Source organism: Sphaeramia orbicularis, chromosome 3 (assembly GCF_902148855.1).
Source record: "Sphaeramia orbicularis chromosome 3, fSphaOr1.1, whole genome shotgun sequence".
In the NCBI taxonomy this organism is placed as follows: Eukaryota; Metazoa; Chordata; class Actinopteri; order Kurtiformes; family Apogonidae; genus Sphaeramia; species Sphaeramia orbicularis.
In genome coordinates, this window is record NC_043959.1 from 34,969,750 (window position 1) to 34,996,089 (window position 26,340).

Sequence of the window (26,340 nt, forward strand, 5' to 3'; positions counted from 1 at the left end):
TGGCACAATAAAGGAACCGTGTTTCCATTTAAACACAGACTCCTTCCTCTTTTCTGTAGGAACCCTGTTTGCCCAGAAGTCTGCGGGGGCTGTCGGTCCCACTGTGTCGGCTGCTGCTGCCTCAGCTTCCCCTGCTGGAGCCGGCACTAGCTTTGGATTCTCTGCACCCCCGGCTCAGACCCTCAGCCCCACGTCCTCTTCCTCCTCCAAGGGTTCCGGCTCTGCTGAGCCTGCTCCCAGTGGGTCACCCTAACTGAAGCTGCCCTCTCCTCTCCAGGCTTCTCTTCCACTGGGAGGCCCAGCATGAATATACAATACCACGAGAAATCGTTAAGAATAACTGTTGCACAACAAATACCTCATCAAACCCTGTCAAGCTCTTGGCTGTCCAATCATGAACACAGAGTCCAAGAATATTTTATGACATGTGCCCAAACGCACAGCTATGCATTTTACTCAACACACACCACACTACACTCATACACAATTATACTTGTGCAGACACACAATCTACACATACATACACTTGTTAATCCTAATCTACATGCTAAACACAATCAGCTCAGCCAAAACCCACTGACAGGTGTAGTCGCAACTGAACTTGAAAAGTTTTATCTTAGGACTTTTTGTTTGTTTGTTGCCATTGTGTCATCTTTTTGATTTTGTGTTTTTAGAATGATTTTGTTTTTAGTTTTTCTCTTTTTACATACCTCAAATCAAGTAACCTGCAGTGGTGTCTTTACCTCAGGAGCTGTAGTATATTTAACCTGAATCAACTTTATTTTTGTATTCTTTTTGACTTCATTGCAATCAGGGGAAGTCAGGTAACTCTCACCAGTGGAACCTCGTCTACACAGCTCCCACCTCTCAGTAACAGGCTTCCAACCGGGGCAGTTCAGGTCTCTTTAACATGCTGTAACCTTTTGCTGAAATCTAACTGGTAAATGATCAGATGCTGTAGAGCAGCAGATTAAATACCTCTGTCTTGTAACTCCGCCCTCAATTCAAATCACAGGATGTTATTGTAGACTGGTGGGAACATTCATTACGCACACAAACCTCCAAAATGTAACTCTCATTAGCAATGTATGGGATTTTATATGCAGAGAGCCACAGAAATATCAGTCTCTTGCGGGTCCACTCAAGCTGTCTTTAAAAAGTTGCGCACAAAAAGTTGAGGGACCAGCAACTTCAAGAATCAGTTTGAAGTTTGTTGTCCCTATTGTGTTTGTGCATCCTCATACTGGCCTCTCTCGACGGGTGTCTTTCTCAGGAAGCAATGTGAAAACGGCACAGCATCACTGTTAATTTTAAGAAAAAGAGGAGTCAAACCTGAAGAACGCACATGACTGATACAAGAATACCTCATCAGACTCTCCCAAAAGGAGAGCCACACTGCATACCTCATATGGCTGCAAAGCCACCGAGACTTGACGCCCCAGCTCGTGATGGAAATCCTACCTGGACTTAAACTGATAAGGACGTACTGATACACTGCTGGTGGTTTTGGGGACATACTGTACACCAAACAGAACTGGGATGAGCCTGCTCTCCCTCTCTGCATTAATTTGTGAGACTTGTTTTATGCCTGCTCCTGTTTTCTTCAGTTTGGTCTCTTTTTTTTTTTTTTCTTCTCTCTCTCTCTCTCTCTCTCTCTCTCTCTCTTTCTTTTTTCCCCTCAAGTTTTGAGATGTTGTCTGAGAAGAGTGATTTATCTGCATTTTAATCAGGGAAGAGGAAAAGCATAGTTAATTCCTCTCTGACACATGTAGATTTGTAGGATTGTTAACAAGTTTCAAGGGTCACGGGTCAAAAAAAAATACCAACGGCCGTAGTTAACCTTAAATTTGACTGTGAAAGGCAGATTCACAGTTGACATTTCTTCTGTAATGACAGCGGCGCCATGATATGCATGTGTACAATCATGTGACCAGTGTTTTACCACCCAATCTGTCTGGTCCACATTAGCCTCTGGGTACTGCACAGCTACATACCAAAGACCAGCCCAGTCACTCCTTTGAATTGATTCCCATTTGACAGTTGCCCACGCCTGCTGGCTGGGCTGACCTTTTAAGGTCCATTCTGCATTGACAAAAGTTGTGCATCTAAATGCATTCAATTGGATTTTACAGAAAGCAAGTCAGAATGTGTGTTCCAGGTATTCCATTCATTGTCCTTTTATTTGATTCAAAGTTTTAAAAAGTCCCAGTTTTTCCAGAGCTTTCCATCTAATCTTTTATCTTCTGGGTTTGTGGGACTAGGTGAGTCTGTGTTTGTAAACAAAACGATTATCCTACCAATCATTAAGGTGTATTTCTCCCTTTAAAGTAATTTTTATCATAAAAAAAAAGAAATGGTGAAAATGAATTTTCTAGCTTTTATCTGTGTTGAATGTGAGGCATTTTAACTGTTCAGAAAACTCTGAAGCCCAGTATGAGCCGAAGTCATCACCCTTGGTGCTTTAGTCCAGCTGTATTTTAGCCATTACATGTCAGGTTCTGCAGATCTTGTGCAGATCACAGTTGGTGTACCTTTCAGAACACTCATGACACATAACTGTATTTTATAAAGGACAAAAATTGTAGACGCTGCCTTAAAGTAGTTGTTGGTGAGATCTGGCCATTGTAGGTTTCACTACTCAGTTGGCTGGGAAAATGTCTTTCTCTTAAAGCTTAATCCTTTGGAGAGTAATCACTTATTTTGGGAAGCTAATTTAATCAGACTATAGACACCAGTTGTCATTCATGCTGTTGCATCAACAAATGTTTTTATTTATTTGTGTTCAATTTTTTCCTCTGGTGGACCTTGGTTTTAGTAACCGTGAAGCTTAATTACTTGGCTGTGTTACTAAAAAAATTCTTGTATGTAAGTCAAGGCTTTCTGTATCATCTGCTCATTCGGAGCAGTGACTGTTTGATAGTGTAGCTTCACTGCCTTTGTATGCTTGTTTGACTTTGTGTCTGTCTGTGCATACACTTGTAATACCATGCAGAATACTACCAGTGGTGCCACAGTCAGATCTGTTGTATCAAAGTGAGTGGGGGGGGGGGCTTCATCTTTGTGCAGTTTATAGCTCACATACAGATTTGATGATTTTAACCCTTTATTAATCAGTGGTTCTTTGTCTAGCATTGGACTCATGTACATTTGTACAGTTTCTCATTGGATCCACAGCTCTTTACTGACCATTCGGCTTCAAACCAACGACACTCCCCGTCCCCCCCATGTCACTCCACTGGCATCCAGGCACCTACTATGTACTTTCTGTGTGGTTGAGTATAGGATGTCTTGTGCATGTAAGTCTGTGTTGGTGTGTTTGTGTGAGTGTGTGTGTTTGTGTGTGTGAGTGTGTGAGAGAGAGTGTCTATTAGACACCCCCCTCCCCCTACCTCGTCATACCACAATACCTCAGGGCAGTGGGCTGCAGTAACTGTTGCATTTGATGTTGAAGCTGCATTGAGGGACGAGTACTGACGAAGCTGCAGTCATTTCGCTGAATGCTACTTAGACTGACTTTGATTTTGGTGTTGCATTTTGGATTTTATTCGTCAGTAACTGCAGGCAAGGTCTCGTCGCTCAGGAAGCTGTGAAGTTGGAAGTATGCAGAACCTTTGTCTCTCAGATGATTTTGGAGTTAATTCAGTTTTAAATTGTTTAAAAACTAACCTGATCTGTGTAAAAACAGGTGCATATGCAAGTGGTTATCGAATACCTCATTTATCAATTTTATGTTGTTTTTTGCTTGTACAATGCTCCGTATATTAATTCAACTGTGGGGTTTGTGCATATTTTTGTACTGTTATTATTATTATGGACATGATAATAATGATATTACTGATATTATAGTTTTCTCTTTGATTAAAGCAAACAAAAATAGGACAAAACACATGAATGCTTGTAAAAACTGGTTTGTGCTGATTGTATTTAAGGAGCACTTTTCCAAAGTGGTTTTCACACATTCAGTTTTGTTCATATTAGTAATATAAAGATATGGTTCTCAGGGCTTTAAACTTGTATGTCATGATAAAGTTTTACTTTATAGCTTATCTCCATGTGTGGCTGTTTTATTTCTTGTTCACTTGCTACTCTTACACGATCTGCTGGATCAGATGGGTCAGAAGCATTAACTTCCTCTCATGAGAAGAAGCAACACTTCTGCTTTTGACAGCATTTCAGTCAAAAGTGAAGCAATTTCCTCAAGGACAAATCTTTCTCAAACAATCTTTTGTTTTGACATTTTGGTTTATCCTAAAGGACATCACCTTTACTCTGGTTTTAAGAAATTCCTATGCTGACATACCATCACCCACTTCATATTTCTTAATGAAGTGGGTGTGATTTTTGAGTTATATCATGTTCAGAAATGCCACAATACACGACTTGGTCTTCCATCACGTCCGTGTATTTTTCCCACAAGTGGTACTTTACAGGTTAGAGCTGGCAGTTGCTTTAGAGAAGCTAATGAATATCAAGGGGAGTTTCATCTACTTTATGAAGTTCCCTTTGGCAAAGCAAATTTGTTCAGCATAACAAGCCAGCCAGACCGCCATTCTGCTGTTGTGATGCTGAACAAGACAAGTTCAAAAAAATAAAAAAGGAAGCTAATGACGAAACTGAATGCACATTTGTACATTTTCACAGGTGATGTATGAGGAAGTGAGGTCACTTCACTGTAAATGAAAACATGAAGTGGTAAACTGTCTTTACAGCTGTAAACCAAATCATGTCTGAAGAACTGAGTTTGTAGGTTACCACCAAACCATTACTGTAAGCAGCAGATGACATTTATGTGAAAAAGGAAGAAGACACATTTACTGTTTAGTTCACTCAGTTTTACTTACAAAAAATAGATTCAGCACATTAATTTGTAAAAATAATCATTAAAACATACCTTTATACAAAATAACAAAAATCCAGTACAAAGTATAAACTGAGTATAAATCCAGTATAAATTGTTGAAATATCCTGAGACTCAAGAAAATAAAGGTTTTGGCTTTTTTTTTTTTTTTTTTTTTTACATTAATTGTCTTCATTGGAAATGGCATAATGTAACAATTTTTAAACACATTTTACTTTTTTTTTTTTTATAAAAGTAAAGCTCTGAATCTTTAGTCCACTACAGGACACAGAAATGCGTTGCTGGGTTTCAGGAAGATATAAAGTGCTAAAATCTTTGGTTTTGGGACATCCATAGAACATGTGCTAGAAAAAGAAATACAATAGGAATGGCTTGAAATACAAGTTCTTCAACATAAATATCACTGCATTGGCTCAGCATCTTTAACATCACAGCATCATCACTATCTGAACATTGTACCTTCTGTTTAGAAAAAGAATCTCACAGGAACTTATGGCTCAATCTTCAACCCAGTGTGAGGTAGTATGCAAGACAGGAAATTGCAACAAGGAAGTTAGCATTCAAGGAAACAGGTGCAGAACACTTAGATATTTAAGAAGACAATCATCGTGCTGCAAGACTGCTCTCTGCCTAGTGTACAGACCTATTGGTTCATTATTAAAACGGGGCTTCGTACAAGCTGAGCCCAGTTTGTGCTTCTTCATTAGCGACACCAAAACCCATTTAGACTTTAAAAACTTTACAGAGTTCTTAAAAATAAACCAACCTACCATCGATTCACTAGATTTTGTGAGATACAGTTGTGGTTTTGTGGAAATATGACATCCTTTTGGTTTTGTTATCTTTTGCTTAAATTATTCATTGCAACAACTGATAAGAAGCACAAACTACAGCCAGCAGGATGTACTTGAACCTTACTTTATCCTTAATAGTCAATAATTGTACCATTTCATTCAAGTGAATCATCTACAATTATGAATGTTAACACAAAATCGGCAATATTATGGCATAGACATCAATGTAATTGTTTCTATATACAGGTAAAACCAACAAGACACAAATGACAAGTACCATCAACTTCTAAATGATTCTACAATAGAAGTTATTTGTATTATTATTTTTAGAATTGGCTGATTCAAGTAACAGTTGTAAATATTTTTAATGAGGTCAACACAGTTCTTGCTGATTGTTTTGACCTTTTTATACTAATTCACAACTTAATCCACTTTCAACATAAGTAAAATTGTGCTGGAAATATCCCTATGATTTTAATTATTAGTTGTATTTATAAAGGTTAGTATTGATTATCACATTTTACAAAGGACAGATATATATTTTTACCTAGTATTGTTTTTGGTTCGGTTTGTTTCTTTGTTTGCTTGTTAACATTTTAGCAGCAAAACTATTGGTTGAATTGGTACCAAATTGGGGTTATAGATTACCCGTGACAAGGAATAGATGTGATTACATTTTGGGAAAAGTAGGTCAAAGTTTCAATTTTTAATGAATTTTTAAAATCTGTTTTTTCCCCCATTTACTTATAATGGCTGACATTTGTCTGTCTATGCTGACATCACCACACGCATAGACATGATGACATCAGCTGGAGCAATTCCAAAATAAGATACAATATGTGCAAGGGTGATTTGTTGCACCTGGCACCACTTGTTTTGACTTTATTGCTGTGCATGTATGCACTGGTTTTATTTTTTATTTGACAAACTTTGATGAACTTTATTTACTATAAATACTTTATCAAAAATAACTTATATCACCTCTCTACTCAATCATGTCATGATGATACAATATTCAGGGTTCCCATGGGGTCTTAAAAGTCTTGAATTTAAAAATCTGCATTTACCTTAAAAAAAGTCTTTAAAATGTATTAAATTTGATATGGTATATCTTAAGTGATGTTGCCATGCCAACACTTGCTGTGTTGTGTTTAAATGTGTCTGCTAAATGACCAAACTGCAAAGACAGGAAATGTTATTCTACTCACTTCCACCCATTACAACCTAGCAATTTATGTTGAAATTAGGAACCAAGTATTGCCAACTTAGTTCCCATTGAGAAATGACTCAGAACGGTGGGAATCAAGGCGTTGGAGTAAATAAATACATTTTCCTAAATTCTAGGAGTCAGGAATTTTTGCCAATATGGCCATGAACTAGGCATTAAATTCTGTTCAAAGTAGCTAAACTTAAAAAGGTCTTAAAAAGTCTTATATTTGATTTGAAGAAACCCGTTGGAACCCTAAATAATATCACATGACTCTTTAAGTCAGGACTAATAACGCAGCCACTAAACAAACCCAGACTAACATGCCTGATGACCAGCTCCCTGCTCTGCTCTCCAGCTGGAGTTGGTACTTTGCCAGGACCTTGGTGTAGCCCATCTCCTTCGACACACATAAGTATGTTCCCACCTGCTCATGGCTCATGCGATCGATCAGATGTAAACACTGCTGATCCTTTGGGTTACATGACGTCGTACTTTCAGGATGATTCCAGGTGTACTCAGCATGATGCGACGATATAGGACAGCTTAAGAAATACTTGGCCTCAAGGGGCAGTGTGATCGTGTCATCAGACAGGATACCAGAAGCAGAAGCTGAAAAACATAAGACCAATATTTATTCATCTATAAATATTTATTCAGTTTTATTTACTTAAACTGATGTGGCTTTCATTAAATGGCCAGTGGATTGGCAAGAACAGAGGTGACTGGATTCATCTTCCCATGTGATATTAAGGTTTCACGTTTATATAAAGGACTTATGGACATTATTTAAATCATGTAGGACTGATAATAATATAGTAGCATAGATAATAATAGCATAAGTTCAAGTAAAGGTTTGGAATGTATGACTATAAGTAGAAGAAGACACGAAGAGCTAAACTAGAAAGTAAAACAAGTGGTGCCAGGCAAAACAAACCCCACCCCTCACTCTTATTGTAGCTTATTTTGGCATCGATCCAGCTGATATCATCATGTCTATGCGTGTGCTGATGTCAACATATCAACTGCCTCTATATATGTGCCAAGTTTGAAGTAAATTGAAACAAAATTGATGTTTTTATAGACATGTGAAATCTCACCCATTATAAGTAAATGGGAGGGGAAAAAAATGTAAAAAAAAATTCATTAAAAATTTGAACTTTGACCTACTTTTCCCAAAATATAATCAGATCTATTCTGGGTCACTGGTAATATATAAACCCAATTTGGTATGAATTCAACCAATAATTTTGCTGCTACAGACATGTGAAATTTCGTCCATCATAAGTAAATGAGAAAAAAAAGATTTAAAAAAATTCATAAAAAACTGCAGAGACAAAGTAAAGAATGTTTAGAAAATGTGTCTAAAGTGAGAGAAATCCAATCTGAGAAGCAGTGAAAGGAATCACAAAACTGTTCCACCAGCAGATAAAAAAACTACTTGAATGTTTTTATGTAATGCAGAATACCTTGAAATTATAAATATGGTGCATTTGCAACATCTGAGAGTGTGTTTAATTTACTTGATCGACAGCAAAGACCAGATAAAGAACAGATAAACGCTAAAGGCAACATTCAAGAGGCATGACTAGGGCAACACCACACAGCATGCAAAACAAGATACTGCACAATTCCGAGAACTAGTCAGATGCTTTTTTTCATATCAACTGAAGCATATGGGAAAAAGGGTGATAAGACCTGATATCAACACCTCACCACAGTGTAAAACCAGACACACCAGAACAGGAACTATGCATATGAGCTAAGTAAACCGACAAAGATATCAAAGTTGAACACACACCACTGACCCGACAGGGCCTTTTACAGTCTAATGACAGTGTACGGAACATACTGAGCAGTAAAATATTATATGATTTACATTTATTACACAGTGTTTGCTCATTATTGTGTCCTAAAAGCATTTTGTGTCATTGCAGACCTGATTTTTGTGAAAAGCATCGACTTACCTAAATATTTAGAAGTCTTTGACACAGACTTGCAAATGCCACTGTTTCCGTGTTCTACATCCTGCCATTCCCCCCTGTCAGAACAAGAATGAATTGAATGAATGAATGAATGAAATCTTTATTTCAAGCATGTAAACAGTGAAATCAAAACAAAAATCAACCAACAAAATATAAGTGCTGGTACAAAAATGATTGATAGCAAACAAATAACAAAATACATAAATATATAATAATAGTAATAGCAAATAAATAAATAAATAAATACTACTACTACTACTACTACTACTACTAATAATAATAATAATAATAATAATAATAATAAAACAAATGAAATGAAATAATACATGCTCGAAATTATACATGCACTGTATAGTCTGAACAGTGTGTGTGGTCAAAAAGGGTCAAAAGGTGACCACGCAAATGCCCGACCCAGCAAAACTGAACAAAATCCTAAATGTTAAGAGGAGATCCAGCTGCATTAATTCACTCACAATACATTTGAGTGAGTCAGACTTGACTGGAAAACACCATAAAAATTTTATTACCGTAAATTAATGTAATAAATGTCAGTGACTGGTCTGCAAGTGGTTGAAGTAATATAGAAAGTAAGAAAGAGAGGAAGAAAGAAAGATCTGTGTATGTACAAATATTACTGCCCTCGACCATTAATTTATGTCTTCATGTAATTTTCTCAAAACAAAATCTTTCCACGCAAAAGTAAAGAAAAGCTACATCTTCAGTGATTTCAGTAAGAAATTCCCTGTCGATTCCAATATGTAGGACTTCTGTAGGTGTGTGTTCTTCAGTTCCACACAGACCTACAGAACATTTGAATGTGAGTATCAAGGAAAAACGCCCCTCACTTCTACTTTTACTGTGGGCCTACAGCAGATTTCTCATGGGGGCTCCTCAGCATCCAAACCCACCTTCTGATTCCTATGTTACTCAGAATACCTTCCCCTCTTATCATTCTTAGTCATATCCGCCATATATAAAATGATATGACCCCACTGATGATTCAGACTACTATGATTTCCTGTAAGTTAAAGCCCCCTGCACTACTTTCCTCTTTGTGGTTTTGTATGTCACCGTTTTTAAAATGTCTTTCACAACCCCGCTTCACACCATCAGCTACTAAGAAATCTAATTGTGGTTTAAAACCTGTTGCGAGTAAAAGGATGTTTCGCTCTGCTTTGCAGTCAAACCAGTATTTCAAGTTACAAGTTTGACTATACAGCTGGATACAAAGAAAACAAAAGATAGTAAAGTAGAACAAATGCCCAGTGCAGTTCTTCAGAACAGGCCAAAATCTGCAATAACTTCAACAGAAAACAAATTAGCACAACAAAAGTGTTGTCATACTATCATCATTTCCTTGTTTTCTTATGAGTTTACGTACATGCCCAATGATTTACAGTATTCGACCAGTAAACTGCTCTGGGAATTCAGCACGTCTGTGTTTTTTGTATTCTCACTTTTATGGTGTGGTGTTAAATGTCATATAAGTGTTAAAAGGGTGGGGACTCTTGGTATTTCTTTCTGTTTTGTTGTGTCAAATGCACATAATCACATACAGGGAATTCCACATATCTTTAAATGTTTTGTGGCTGTGGAAATGTCTCAGATATTTGTAAAATCTCCCTTGTGGAATAATCGTCCTCTGTGCTGAGGGGTTTTGTGGGTATGCTCAGTATGATTCACATATTTTTCCAAATCATTGCTGAAGAAAAAGCAATTCAGCCGCATATGTAAAATGGAGTATCGCTGTAAATGTCATGCACTTTCTTCTCATGTCGTCTTTGTTTTGCATCCCCCAGACAGCTGACTACTGTGGAATTACGGACACAGTACTGTGCTTGTATAGAGGTCAGAAATATAGCTAGTAGGCAGTAAAGTGGGCCGCAAAGAGCTTACTGTGTACAAAACAAAAGTTACTGCTCTATAGACAGGGTTCGTACGGGTGTTTGAAATCCTTGAAAATGTTTGAACTTCAATGTTGTGTTTTCATGGTCTGAAAAGTGCTTGAATTTTAGCTGAAGTGCTTGAAAGTGCTTGTAATTATAACTCTGTGATGTGATTTCTTTCCTTATTTTTAATATTAACTCAAGCAAAAGCTACTCACAAAGAGGCGATAAAGTTTTATTCAAAAAACAAAATTTCCAGGTGTTCTCAGGTTGACTCCAGGTACATTTTTATCTTAACCTTCGTCTCAGTGCGAGTGTGTCTGAAGAATGCCAAAAACTTTGTGTTCTCCTTTAACCCATAAAGACCCAGATATACACCAGTGTCCAAAAGCATCTACTTATCTAAAATATTTAATAACTTTAGAGCCATTAATCCTATCAATCCATGTAAATAATTGGTGTAAATGCAGTTTTTCATCTTTTCATGGTCATCAGATATGACCCATTTGGATGTTCAGAGGCTCCGTAGTGAACGTGGAAACACCATTATCTTCTACAACATTAATTCACCAGTAAAACCCATAGAGTTGGATTGATGACAGTGGATGGGGACACTAGGTTTATGTTCAGTTAATGATAAATTTGACTGAAAAAGTCACTTTTTCTCAAGTTTTCTCTGTTTTTGGAATGATAGCCCTCAAATGTAATCTCAGTATGATGATTAATGTACATGATCGGTAGAATATACATAGGAAAATACCTGATTTTCACTGAAATAAATGCAAAACAGAGAGGATAATATGATAACTAGTGATAAATCACATAAGAAAAGATTAAATAGAGAGAAAAATTAATATATGAACTCTGACAAAAGAAGCACTGGGTCTTTATGGGTTAATTTCTAAACTTTTTGCTACTATGAAATATAATTTTAGATATTTATTTCATAATACAATGCACATCACTGTGATAAAAAGTGAAAAAAAAAAATCATGAATATGTGCATTCCTGTAGATACAGTTGTGGAAAACATTATTAGACCACCCTTGTTTTCTTCAATTTCTTGTTCAGTTTAATACCTGACACAACTAAAGGTACATTTCTTTGAACAAATATAATGGTAACAACAAAAATAGCTCATAACAGTTTAATTTAACCCATAAAGACCCAGTGGTGCTTTTCTGTCAGTTCCCAAATTATTTTTTCTCTGTATCTAACCTTTTCCTAAGTGATTTATTACCTTTTATTATAATATTATCCTGTTTAGTTTGAGTTTTTTCAGTGTAAATCCTGCATTTTCCCATATTTAATTCACCGACTATGTAGATGTTCATTAAAGCTTAGAGTAAAATAAAAAGTTATGATATGAAAACAGAGAAAACTGAAGAAAAAGTGACTTTTTCTGTAAAATCGATCATAAAGTGACTTAACCCAGAGCCTCTGAACATCCAAATGGGTCATATCTGATGACCACGAAAAGATGAATAACTGCATTTTACATCAATTATTCATATGGATTGATAGACTTAGTGAATCAACAGGTATTAAATATTTTGCATTAGTAGTTGGTCTTGGTCACCAGTGGCTGTTTGGGTCTTTATGGGTTAAGAGCTGATATCTAGACATTTTCCATGTTTTCTTGATAATAACCAAAATCACTTCAGTTCTTACATCTGTAGCTATGGCATTGTACTGCCAAAAACAGTGCTTTTAGGCATTCCATGTTTTCTTTTCCGTCTGTTTTAGTCACATGATACACACAGGAGTTAGTACTTGATTGCATAACCATTGTTTTTGATGACTTTTGATGGTCTAATAATTTTTTCCGTGACTATATGTATGTGACCTCAGTGATAAAGTGATGTGCTGGAGAAATTTGAAAATTAATCTTAAAAGTGTTTGAAAAGAGCTTGAATTTGGCCTTGAAAAATGTGTACAAACCCTGTATAGAAGGCTGAAGGCTTTTGGACTAGTATCACTCAAGTCCTGAACTTGTGCAATATTATCATAGTATCACTTTGGAGGCAAATCATTAGTGATAGAATACAGCTCATTGTGCAATAGAAATAATAAAACAATAGGCTATTGATATCCAACAAGTGACGCATCATAAAGAGACTGCTCACACTGTGAAGCCCCCACACAATGCAGCGTTTATGGTTGTATGTGTCACCTTTGGATGTACAATAAAAAAGCCCTGTTTACATTTGGATGTGTGTTAAAGCTGACTATACGTGCTTTTCTTACTGTGTTTCAGCGGTGCATTGCTCATTGATCCAGCTGCAGTATGGGTCTCTGGCTAAGACACAATCCTCACAAGTATCTCCATACTGGGCACAGTCTGCTACATCCAGCTGGACCAGTTGACCTCTGGAACTCACATACAGCTTCCTCTGCAATGACACAGAGCACTCAGGTTTAGTATATGCAACACCGATCACACATCACAACCATTGCTGCCAGATGAATAGGACTATTCCGCACCCCTACACCCCACCCCACCCATGATGCATTTGGGTGGGAATACAAGCATAAGCAGGGCTGAGTTACTCACTGAGGAGGGGTTAAGGGTGATGCCGTGGATGTGAGCTCTCTGGCCGAAAGGTCGGTATTCAGCGATGATGAAGGTTTGATTCTTACTCTGCATCACCTTATGAACTCCACCATTATCTGGTTAAACAGGAAGGAGGATGATGACTAAACAGCCAAACCTGTCTGAACAAATTAAACACCCACAGACCATCCCACGTGTCTAATACTTCATCATCTCATATGACTCCTACAATAAACAATGTGTTGCTTTAAGAAATCATTTCCCGCCGCCTCTGCATGTACTTTACCGGGACACGTCGACCTCTGACGAACTGACAAAGTAGAATTAATGTTTAAATATTTATGGAGTGAATCAGAAAACAAGGAAAAGCTGAAGCACTGTTCCTTCATATTTAATCAATCAAGATCTAGTTAGACATGGTTTTACTATGGACTTAAGAGCACACAGTCTAGACATGTATGCAACACACTTTCTAATGCTTACTCTAGGGTTTTCATCTATTATGTGCATCATAAATATGCAATGAGATGGGGAACTGTTTAAGTGATTCAATAGCCTTTATACAGTAATGCACCTACAGGACAAAGAATAGTGATGAAATGTTACGATCAGTGAGACAATGTAGTATTTGTACATTGTCTAATATACATCATACACTGCCTGGCCAAAAAAAGTCAGACACTATTTTGTTTTACCTCCTTTAGGTTTCATTGCAGGATTAATTTACTGCTAGATAGATTATGCCACACAATGCTTCTGCAATATCACAATAAATGCCACATTTATTTTCATCCATAACTACATTTATTCACCAATATCTTGCATGAGTCTTCTGTATCTCATCCCAAAAGTTTTCAGTGGGGTTCAGGCCTGGACTCTGTGGTGGTCAATCCATGTGTGAAAATAATTTTAACGCTTTCATGCATTAATTATGAGAACCTTAGTTAAGATTTTTTTCTTGAGTGTTTTTATTCCTCCATAGGCATGAAAAAAACAATGTGATCAAGTTTTTTTTTTTTTTTTTTCATGGCGTTACAAAAATGTCCATGCATTTAATTTTTGAAGTAAAGAAACGTGTTTAAAACCCAATATCAGACAGTGATATGAAAACAATGAAATAAAATAAAATCTCATGTTTTCTCACATTTTAACATATTCTAATGCTAGTTATTACTCTTTTCATGGAGATAAAATGCAAAAAAAAAAAACTTTTTTTTCTAACAGATAACAATTGATTTCCACTCAATTATGTTAGTGCAGATCAGGTTTATCTAGAACAGTACAGTTACAGTAATGGTCTGAATGTCAGTGTATTATTATGGGATGGTGCATAAGTATCCACTGTATTGGCTGATATGGAACTAAAACAACAAAACCCATGAATATACAAGAGAACAGCTGGAGAAGAACTGTCCACTGGAGTGACCACTGTGCATGAAAGGGTTAATATATTTCCTGGTTGTGTGACTAATAAAGGATTATTATATCTCATGTTCCCTGAACCACTCCTTCATAATTTGAGCCTGATGAATCCTAGCATCATCATCACTTAGAGTAAATCTCTGTCATTCAGTATGTTCATGTACTCATCTAACCTCATTTGGACACATAATGTTGCTCAACCTAGACCTGACAGAGTGAGTCAACCCCACATCGTATCACTGCCCCCACATGCTTGTACTGTAGGCACTAGGCATGATGGGTAATGACTTTGCATACCTCTCTTCTCAACAGGGTCAATCTGGACTCATCAGACCACATGACCTTTTTCCATTTAAACACTGTCCAATCTTTATGAGGATTGTTTAAGAAATATGAATCTTCTCACTGTATTAGTTAAAGACCACAATGAAACCTATTAATCATTTCAGTAATTATCCATTGGAGGGATCTTCCCTATTTGCTTAGTTACTTAGTCAAATGGTGACTTTTTTGTGGCAGTACATTATAATTCATATTAGCAGAACTCAGATTTTACTTCAACTTTTTACGTGATTTGTCAGTTTTGTTTTGACATCATCAGTCACTAGTCACATTCTAAAAAAAAAAAAAAGAAAAAAAAGTCTAAAATCACTTCTTAAAGGTCACTGTAGTCAAAACCCCCCCAAAAATATTATACTCACAGTGTATATTTGTGTCCAAATGTAAAGATCTCTGCCAGAAGGGCTTTCTAACAAGTAATTAACATCGTGAAAAGTTTGTTTCTCTTATACAGTCATGTTTTCAGATATCTAAGTAGTTTTAACACTAACCGACTAGTTACAGTATGTGTCTAAACATAACTAAACTGTGACTGAGAACAACTATCTAAAAAAAAAGTTCATTCAGATGCACTGACTATAACTGCATCATAATCTGGTCATGTAGTTCTTTCAGTTACTAGAAGTTACGGCCTAAAATATGTTGTTCTGTGTCTCATTCACCTGGACGTTTGGCCACCAAAGATGTTTCAGTGAATGTTAACTTTATGCTTCTTCCTACTTCGTTTTGACCATGCAAATTCAGACTGGTTTATACTTGAGGACAGATTCTGTTCATTTAAATGTTATTTTGTTTTGGTTTTATTTTGTTTCTTTGCATGCTCTAAATAAATAAATAAATGAATGAATAAATAAATAAATGAATAAATAAATTAATGAATAAATAAATGAATAAATGTTTGTGCCAAATTATGCAACGTTCTGTCAAACCATTCCACAGATATTAAATGTAAATGCAACTTAGTATGGACTGACCAACAAACAGACACATCTTTGTATGGAAATGCCATGTGGATATATTTAAAAAGATAAAAAAAAAATGATAACCCCAGTATCCTGCAAAAGCTCTGTCTGATCCAGCCCTCATCTCTAATTCCTTTGTCCAGTGTGTTAAATATTACAAACAACCATTTGTTTGTGCATCATACGGGTCCAAATAGATACTCAAGCTGTTTCACATGATACAATTCACGTGCTATTTCCTCTTCTTGTGGAAATTATAAAGGAGTATACTATGACCCAAGCTCCTGATTAAACTTCCTGAGTCATGAAGAGGATGTTATTGATACCAAGAAAAAAACAACAGGAAAAAAAAAAGAGAAAAGTCCTCTGATTTCAATCATGTCAAAACAAGCCAAAAACATTCCTGCTCCTTTGAAACTAATTGTAATCTGTCTGGTTGGAAAAGCTTACAAAAGGTTGTTTTAATGCTTTAGTTGCTTGCTCAGAAGTAGCCTAAATAAACGTCACAGTTTCTGTTGTTAGTGTCCTCTTCTCATGTTTCTGTTACAGTATTACTCACGTAGAGACAGAAACAGAACTCTGTGGCTGTTCTTCATTTTGTCCTCAACATTGTCCACACTGATGTGAGTGTAGTTGTGGTGAAGTGGACCAGAGCTGTCCACAGGCTGGACCCAGTCCTCCATCTCCGATGTCGTCTTTATCAGCCTTAGGATTTCTAAAGGAATCTTTGTGCTGTCTGAAACACACTGAGGAATAAAGAATGTAGAGTTTAGGTTAAAAAAAAAAAAAAAAAAAAAAAACTTTCTAAGAAGAATAACATTTTCTTTTATTGGAACCATTACAGCTCCTTTAAAAAAGTGTGTCAATTATAGGAGAATTGTATAGTACTGATTATTTCTTCACATAATAATAATAATAATAATAATAATAATAATAATAATAATAATAATAATAATAATCTGTATTATTAAAGGGAAGTGGACTCTGTCTGTGTGTCTCGGGCATCACACAAAATCCACAAAGAGCTGCCTGCTGCAGTTTGGCAAAATTATGTCTTTTTGGACAAAGAAGAGACTAGCGAAAATGGCAAGTTGATAGGACCAATATTTTGGGAGATATAAGTAATTTTGGAATACATTCGCCTCCCAATGGCCAATCATGTTGCTATGCCCAGAATCACAGAATGTGTGGGTTACCTAGCAACAGATAAATAATAGGGCCATGCTGTCATGGTGTCAAATTTCATGTGCAGAGACATACCAGCTGAGAGGTTATTCAACTGAAAATACCAGTGGAATTTACCAAGAAAGTAAAGTAAAGAACTGTATCAGAGGATCTAGAATCCGTGGTTCCCCAGGGGTCAACACACTAGTAATAATAATATTGTGATGTTGGGATTAATTAAAAGATGCAGCTAGATGTTAAATTTTCCATATGAGATCTATTTGGATGACACATACTGTCCGAGGCCTTTGATGTTGTCTGTCTGAGCCTTTAAATGGCGAAGTTCGGAAGGTTTGATCGATGTCTTGCATGTTGTAGACACACACAGCACTTATACCCCTGCAGACAGAAAGAGAAGGATGTCAGCAGTCTGCCCACCACCGCCTGCAGCAACAACAGCAGGGACTGTGGCAAGGTCAGCAGATGTTTGTGCCACAGTGTTGCAAAGCACTTTAAAATAACACATCGGAACAGCTGAGCAGACGATTTAAAAAAAGGAACTAGAGTCAACTTATTCAGATAAGAAAAGAAGAAACAATATGTTGTCACTAACAGGCTCTGAACTAATCCCCAGTACATGCAAATTATTTCCTAATATATCCATAAACCCAGTGTGCTTACTCATTCTCTTGAGGATTTTTGGTTGCAAGTTGAGGTTTGTTGCTTTAGTGACTGGACATAAGTTTTTTTTATATGACACCAAAATATCACAGGACGGGGTGACTTTGACCATTGACCTGTATTCTATGATTACATGTTTGGAAAAAGCATAACCTCTCACCAAATGGTTTCTTTAGTTCATCTTACATATTAAGCTACTTCCTCTTTGACTCAACTTGAAACAAACATGAAACTTTGATAAATGTTGCACCTACGCTGAACATTACAACATTCTGTTCCTTAATATTCTTTGACATGTACTGATGAAAATGGAGTCGTACCATTCATTTCTAAAGAGTGCATAGACTCTGGTATCCATCCAGTTTTCAGCCGGTACAGTCGCCACATCCACCAGCTCTGAATAGTGTTTCCTGTTCACAGGATCTCCACAGAAAAGCCTGGCATTCAACTGTGACGTCCAGCTAAACTGCATGTTGTTTTTCGGACCACCAATATCTGACTAGAAACAAACACCAGAACATTAATGTTAGGAAATTGCTCCACATGTAATAGTCAGTATATGGAAATGTTATTCATATATTTTAGGTAATATGTTGTTTTGATTCTACGCTGATGCCCATAAAGTTGGATTCATTTTATTTTCAGACACATTCCTGTTTTCTTCCTATTTAGACACATCAGTATTCACCTTTGACCAGGTGCAGTGATCACATACTGAGTCCAAGTTGCACTTAATCAAGAATAAATCACAATCACTGGCTGAGAAAAGGTACAACAGGTGGTGCCAGGCACAACAAACCCCACCCTTTGCATACATTGTAGCTTATTTTGGCATTGATCCAGCTGATGTCATCATGTCTATGCATGTGCTGATGTCATCACATCAGCTGCCTCTATATATGTGCCACGTTTGAAGTAAATTGAAACAAAATTAATGTTTTTATAGACATGTAAAATCTTGCCCATTATAAGTAAGTAAATGGGGAAAAAAAGATATAAAAATTCATTAAAAAAAATTGAACTTTAACCTACTTTTACCAAAATGTAATGACATTTATTCTGGGTAACTGGCAATCTAAAAACCCAGTTTGGTATGAATTCAGCCAACAGTTTTGCTGCTAGAGTGTTAACAAACAAACAAACTGAACCAAAAACAATACCCTTTGCCTCCCCCTTTGGGAGGCGGGGTAAATATTTTATTCCAACTTTATGGGCGTCTGTGTATTTTCAGAGTTATGCAGGACTTACCATGCAAACCTGGGTCACAAAGGGAAGCCACATCTCATTGTCCAGTCCTGGGTCTTCGTTCTTTTCTTTATAGAAAGCGTAGACTTTGTCCTGCCCAGGATCCACCTGTCTACCGACCATCAGACCCACATAGTACTGCTCTAAAAACAAAGACAACAAAAGAGGTGACCTCCGTACAACACGAATGATTGGGCACTTTTTACTAAACATGTCATGTCCTTAAAAAACAGTTCAGACAATTACCTTTATCGTGGTCTACTGGTCCGACTCTATGTCTCCCAAACTTGTTTATGCCAACATAGTCTTGAGACCCAGAGACTGTAATGTAAAAATCATCATCTCCTGCAGATTCTGTAAAAGACAGAAGAAAAAAATGAAAAAATATGATACTTTTGTTTTGTTGCCAGGATACTTTCCAGACTTTCAGACTCCAGTTTTCGCTGCAAGTCATAGCGTGGAAATTCACTTGATATTTACCAAATCATTCTCGAGGCATCGGCCATTAATGCATGGTAATGGATTATAAAAATAATTTTCAGCCTGTAAATAACACAGTGCATTTAACTCTTGTGTAAGAGCAACAAAAAGTAATGAACCGAGAGAAACATGAAGACGTAAACAGAGCAGATAAGAGTTCATTAGTGATCCTCTTTACTAGACAAGTAAGGATAAAAAATGTCGTCGTTCAGGCTGGGTGAGTAGAAATGCACAGATTGATAGATAAGGAGCACTTGCATTTAGTGAAACTTACCAACAAGAGCACTTTGTTCATGTCCCTTTATGGAAAACTCCCTGATACTTTCCTTTATTTTCCTTACATTATTAGAGGGAACACACTTGGCCGAAGTCTCTGCAGTACTCTGTGTGAGGAAAAACAGTCTTGACATCAGAAACACAAACCAAAAATGGCCTTAAAATATTCTTAGCAATTGGTAAAAATACAAAATGTGATTAAGTGTTTTAAAGTACAAATATTTTAAAAGTGGTGATAAAAATGTGTCCCTAAGTACAGATAGTTTTGTCTTCCGCTATCATCTGGTGCACGTCTGCAGCGTCCTACCATGTTGCAGCACAAAGTTTCTCGGCCGTTGCTTCCACACACAAACATATAGTTTCCCTCCATCTTGTGGGCCACGGTGATGTTATAACTGCAGTCCTAAATGAACAAGAACAAGTATTGGATGTCATATTTCGACCAGTGAACGCACGCTCAACTCATCCACTCTGATTTTTACTCACTCTTTGCTGAGCTCCACTGCTGATGCAGTCTTCCCACTCCACTGTTCTTTCCACTGCCTAAAAACAAAAAACAAAAAACAAAAAAAAAAACTGGGTTAACGTAAATAAATGTTTTCTGTAATTCACTGGTGGACACAGGATATACAGGAAAAAATTATCAGACCATCAAAAGTCAGTAAAAACAATAGTTATGTAATCAAGTACGAACTCCTGTGTGTATCATGTGACTAAAACAGACAGAAAAGAAAACATGGAATTCCTAAAAGCCATAGCTATTGATGTAAAAACTGAAGTGATTTGGTTATTATCAAGAAAACCGTGGAAAATGGCTAGATATCAGCTCTGAAATTAAACTCTTATCAGCTGTTTTTGTTGTTATCATTATATTTGTCCAAACAAATGTACCTTTAGTTGTACCAGGCATTAAAATGAACAAGACACTGAAGAAAACAAGGGTGGTCTAATAATTTTTTCCGCGACTGTATGCGTGAGATGAGTTGTGTAAGATATAAAATAAAGATGTATCTTGATAAAGCACGCGAGTGACTTTCAACTCATGTATTAATGGATCCCTTTCAATGCATGTTTCATTTCAATATAATACATGTTTAATTACAGCAATAGCATGATTCAGTACCTGTTCAGTATGAAAGTTGAACGTATTAATTTGTAGTCCTCCCACAGCTGTAACAACATCTGTCTCTGCTTCCATGAGAATCTTTAGCGGTAAAAAATGCAGTGGCATCTTCGTCATTGTAGACTCTGTCATAAAACAACATCTGAATCGTAAACAAACCTCTGACTGTTACCGCACACAAATATATAGTATATATAGTACACAGAAATAACCTTGTCTTCTATAATATGACAATAAAAGCTGTTTTAATATAAATAACAATATCCGCTGACTAAGTATGAGCTCACCTGACAGAGGTTTCTATTTACAAAACACAAACAACAGCGGTTAACACTTTGATGCAGGTTCTGCAAAGTTACTGGCTGCTCACTTGGTGCCACATTATCTAACTCTAAAATTAGCTGAGCTCTTCATACTGATAAAGACCTAAGTGCAAATAAATGCTTTGGATGCTTCATCTAGCCTAAAAGTGGTTTGTGTGATCCTATAAATCTTTTGGTTCACATAAAACAAAAAATGCAGCAGCACACAGGTCAACTGCACTATGACATGTATACGAAATAATCATGTGTAATAGGAACAATGGGATATTTATAATATAATCATGTGTAATAGCGACAATGGGATTCATTCATTCATTCATTTGTTTTGAGCAGAAGAAAAAAGTAAACATTTTTTGTGTACAAGGAACTAATATCCAAGCAAATACATTAATAAATAAAGATAATCAAGACAAAATAGCAATTGCCATGTACACTAGTAATAACAAAACATATTCAATATGCCCTTCTCAAAAAGGAGCTATTTATGAAGGGATATTTATAATATATTCATGTGTGATAGCGACAATGGGATATTTATAATAATAATAATTCATGTGCAAGTCTTTATCAGTTTTTGCTTGATGGCTTGCCTTGGTCCCTGTTTGTCTGTTTGTGTGCACTATGTGTTATTGCTTGTTTTTCTTTTTGTATGTCTTACTTCAGTTATGGTATTATGTTATTTGTAAGCTGTTCTTTTTTTTTTTTTTAACCTGCCAATGGGACTTCAGATGGAAATTAGCTGTATGGCTATAATCTCTTGTATTTACGCGTAAATGTTTTAAAATTAATAAGAACTGTCCTACTTTAAAAATAAATAAATCATTCATTCATGTCAGATATCTATGGACATGAAATAAAAACCACCGTGGTGCTCTTTTCTTAGTTTGTCAAAGGCCGTGGACACAGGTGTCCACTCTATGCTCTTATAGAAACTCTCTACTAGGTTTTGACAATGGCAGATGTCCAGTTTCAGAACTCTTACACACAGGATTCTGTGTCACATATGGGAATATTCAGTCCTCTTTTCTCCCCATCACAAATGAGGTTCCCCAAGGCTCTGTTCTTGGGCCCGTATTATTCACTATTTACCTAAACAATATCACCTCCTCGCTGTTCGTCTGTAACTTTCATCTATATGCTGGCAAAACTAATTTTTATTCCTTCACAGAATCTCCTCATGATGCCATCCTTAACCTTCAGTTATTATTTAAGATCCCTCTAACTAAAATGAGTCTAAACTAAATGGACGCTATTCCCAAAGGCAAGAAATATTAAGTACAGTATTTACTAAATTCAATCTTATGATAGCATGTTAATTGGAAACGTCCAACATTACAAATATCTTGATATTTGGGTTGATGAGAAACTTAATTTCAGTGTTCATATCGACTCACTACTGTTGAAGCTGAGACCTAAACAGTTTTTTTCCTCTTTAGAGACAAATTCTGTTTTCTATTATCAATCAGAAAAATGACAGCTAAGGTGGTTTTCTTGTCTGTTTTAGACTATGGAGATGTTATTAATGGGAAAGTGTCCAGTTCAACTTAAACCTTAAACCATTAGATCCAATATATCATTAACACTGATCACAGGTAATAGTTATGGTACACACCACTGTCTGCTATAATAGAACACTGGCTGGCCCTGCTTTGCAAAAAGGAGGAATCAATACTTATTAGTATTTATTCATAAAGCAATTTTAGTTCATTTCCCTCCCTGCCGATTAGACCTACTCTCCTGGAACCATAACCATCGCACCCATTCACAGCCCAGGTTCACTTTACAGGAGCCAAAGATACCGATTCAGGAAGGGACTTTTAGTTATGATGCCTCCTCTACGTGAAATCTGTTGTTTTAAGTTATCCTCATTAATACCACTAAGATAATTTCGAGGTTATATTGTTGATTTTGTTTATTTTGAAGGCTCTTGTTTTACTGTGAAGTTTTACTATTATAACTACCTCTTATAAGTTATTTTATGTAACTTTGGCTGTTATTTCCATGTCTTCTCTCAGGTTTTTACTCCTTTATGCCTCATATTCTGTCTGTGCTCATTTTATTTTATGTACCTCAGTACCATGGGTTATCCAAGTATGTTTGAGTATGTAAATGATAGTGATGATGATTTCCATTTTTTACAGTAACAAAAAGTAAATAACAAAAGCTGTCAGGCATTTTTTCAGCTTCTCCCCATCCAACAAAAAACATATTATCCTCATTTACATTGGCTTTGAATATTCGATCAGCTGATTATGATCAGCTGTTTCTCTATAAGTTGAGAAAACCTTCCTTCTTAAGGTTAAATACACTACAAAAAACCTCAATACCATGTCACAAATCTAAGGGAGTTCATGAAAAGCTGATATTTTAGAGATACATGGTTTCTCACAGAACTTAACATATGATCTTACAGAATATGATGTGTTGCTCTAAACTACATAAGCTTATATACAGTAGCCAACCAATAGTTCAAATGCGGTAAAAAAAAACAACATACACATTAATGCAGCAGTAACATGAAGCCAAAACATTATACAGTCGCGGAAAAAATTATTAGACCACCCTTGTTCTCTTCAATTTCTTGTTCATTTTAATGCCTGGTACAACTAATGGTAATGGACAAATAAAATGAGAACAACAAAAATAGCTCATAAGAGTTTAATTTCAGAGTTGATATCTAGACATTTTCCATATTTTCTTGATAATAACCAAAATCACTTCAGTTCTTACATTAATATCGATGGCATTGTACTGACAAAAACAGTGCTTTTAGGCATTCCATGTTTTCTTTTCTGTCTGTTTTAGTCATATGATATGCACAGGAGTTAGTACTTGATTGCATAACCATTGTTTTTGATGACTTTTGATGGTCTAATAATTTTTTCCGCGACTGTACAACGGCAAAATACTGCAAGAAATAATTTTACTGCACTACTTTTCATATGTTTTGTATGTTTCCAACCTAATGCATAACTTGTACTTGTGTTGGAGTGTTGATATTTCCACTTAAATGAAGGATCTGAGTTCTACTTCCACCTCTGTACGGATATCACTTGGAAAGTCTATCTCAGAGGTTGAAGAAACCAGATCTTGGGGAGGATGACTACACAATATTGTAAGTCCAGATCAATGTGAAAAGGCATCCGCTGCACTGAAACCTATTCTACAGTGCCATTGTGTTATATATTACATTCCAAAGTTTCACATTTTATGATTTAGATGCCTGGTTCAGGCAAAATATTAATTTGATAGGACTTCCTCATGGCACAAAAGCTGACGCACATGTGATATATATCATATTGAACAGATATTATGAGCATCTCTTTTACAGTGAGCCCTGAAGGGGTAAACTGAACCAAAACCTGAAGGACCTGCAGTATATCATCATTATTCCCTTTTGTCTTTCTCACTGTCACATGTTGACATAGGTTGTGTAAATGTGATGTGACAAGTTCCCTTTAACCAGTTCAGCTGATCTAATATCACACTTTTTCTAAGGTTTGGAGCTGGATAAATCACCCAAAATATGTAAAATTTCAAAAGAATTATAGTTATATTTCCTCTTTCTATATTTAATAATCTCACTTTGACATTGGTGATTTATAGTGACTTATATTAACACTGTTTCAGATAGATGTCTTGTGGTGTGTTCAGGTACCTAACTGTAAAAACATATTAGTGCAGCGGTTCCCAACCTTTTTTGGCTCATGACCCCATTTTAACATCACAAATTTCTGGTGACCCCAGACTTTTTTTTTTTTTTGTGCTAAATTAAATTGTTTTTGATTATGTAATAGTTTACTATACTATGTTGCAAATACACATTCATTTTAGATGATATTTAGTCTATATAATGTATATTATTATGGACGGAGGCAGAAAAGCCAGGTGTAGATTACTGCACAAAATAAGAATTTTATTTTCCTTGGTCAGGATATGTACAGTCAGTTCAGTTTGTATTAACAAGGCTGACAATTAATACTGAACAAACAAGAACTCAAACTATGAATTATGAAAGAGCTGCAGCATCTGAAACCAACCGCAATAAACATTTGACAGATAAACAGAACCACAGTGCTTCAGTTTCAGCTTCACAGTTTGTCATGTCTGTTATGTATTGGGATTGTCTCTCTCAACTCACCACATATTTTTTTTTATTATTCAATTTTTTTTTTTAATTTTTTTTTTTTGTTATTTTATTTTTATCAGTTACTAGAAATTTCAGGCGACCCCATTTGAATTCCAGCCGACCCCATGTGGGGTCCCGACCCCAAGGTTGAAAATCACTGCATTAATGAGACTCAGACTTTTTTTTCAGCCAAAGTCTTAATTCTGACCAAACTTCAGGAAAACAATTATTGATGATTAAAGTAACTATGCAGAAAACACCAGCTGTTTACTCTAGTTTCCTCTTCCATAACATTTGAACCCTTGGGTATAATTTAGTTTACCGTTTATTTTATAAAAAGATCATGAAAAAAAAGTCATACCTTCGCCTGTAAACGTCATCCTCGGGAAATGGGTCAAACTTGCCTCTGAAAAGCTACTGAGGCAAGAAAATAATAAATATATCTCTAAACGTAAGAGTTCCATTCTCCTGGGGCGTGCTCCACAGACAGAATGTGTTCAGGCTCTGCTGTGTGAATATCATACGGGAAGGGGCGGGACTCATTAACTCATTAACACAACCTCCTCAGATATTTTTTTGCTGTAGTCTATATTATTCTTCCGTTTGCGACACTTTTGACCATAAAAGAAAACACAGGAACGTATGAAGGCAGATGTTTGATGTCATAACCTAAAGTGGTGTGACAGTTGATAAAATACAGACGTGAATGATACTGAGTACTAAATTCAGACAACAAATTCAATGAAATTAAATTGTACATCATGGTTAAAGATACAAAAACAGACTATGTTCATATTTTGACCAAATAAAAATAAATTTGACTTTACTTGACGGTGGTACAAAAGACACGGTCAGATTGAGTTGCAGTGCTCAAGTCTGCCAGCAGATGGCAATAAAAGATTATTGATAAAA

General features: G+C 36.2%; 2 protein-coding genes across 3 annotated transcripts in view; one reads left to right on the plus strand and one right to left on the minus strand.

The window, feature by feature from the left end:
• LOC115416983 (AT-rich interactive domain-containing protein 3B) overlaps nt 1-4,046 on the plus strand; it is a 47,783-nt gene extending 43,737 nt beyond the window's left edge. For both annotated transcript variants that reach the window (XM_030130888.1, XM_030130889.1), the window contains exon 9: nt 60-4,046. In XM_030130888.1, the coding sequence (XP_029986748.1) occupies nt 60-253 (194 nt within the window). In that variant the 3' untranslated portion in view covers nt 254-4,046. The remainder of the gene's footprint in view (nt 1-59) is intronic.
• Nucleotides 4,047-6,408: 2,362 nt separating this feature from the next.
• LOC115417235 (semaphorin-7A) lies at nt 6,409-25,905 on the minus strand. Its single transcript, XM_030131249.1, has 14 exons — nt 25,790-25,905; nt 20,977-21,101; nt 20,340-20,396; nt 20,161-20,256; nt 19,852-19,960; nt 19,344-19,451; nt 19,101-19,240; nt 18,173-18,351; nt 17,468-17,570; nt 16,567-16,753; nt 13,285-13,400; nt 12,978-13,123; nt 8,827-8,900; nt 6,409-7,471 (listed from the first exon to the last, which is right to left on the minus strand). Exons 1-14 carry the CDS (start codon nt 25,890-25,892, stop codon nt 7,137-7,139), a joined length of 1,878 nt encoding a protein of 625 aa, XP_029987109.1. The 5' UTR covers nt 25,893-25,905; the 3' UTR covers nt 6,409-7,136.
• Nucleotides 25,906-26,340: the final 435 nt, after the last annotated feature.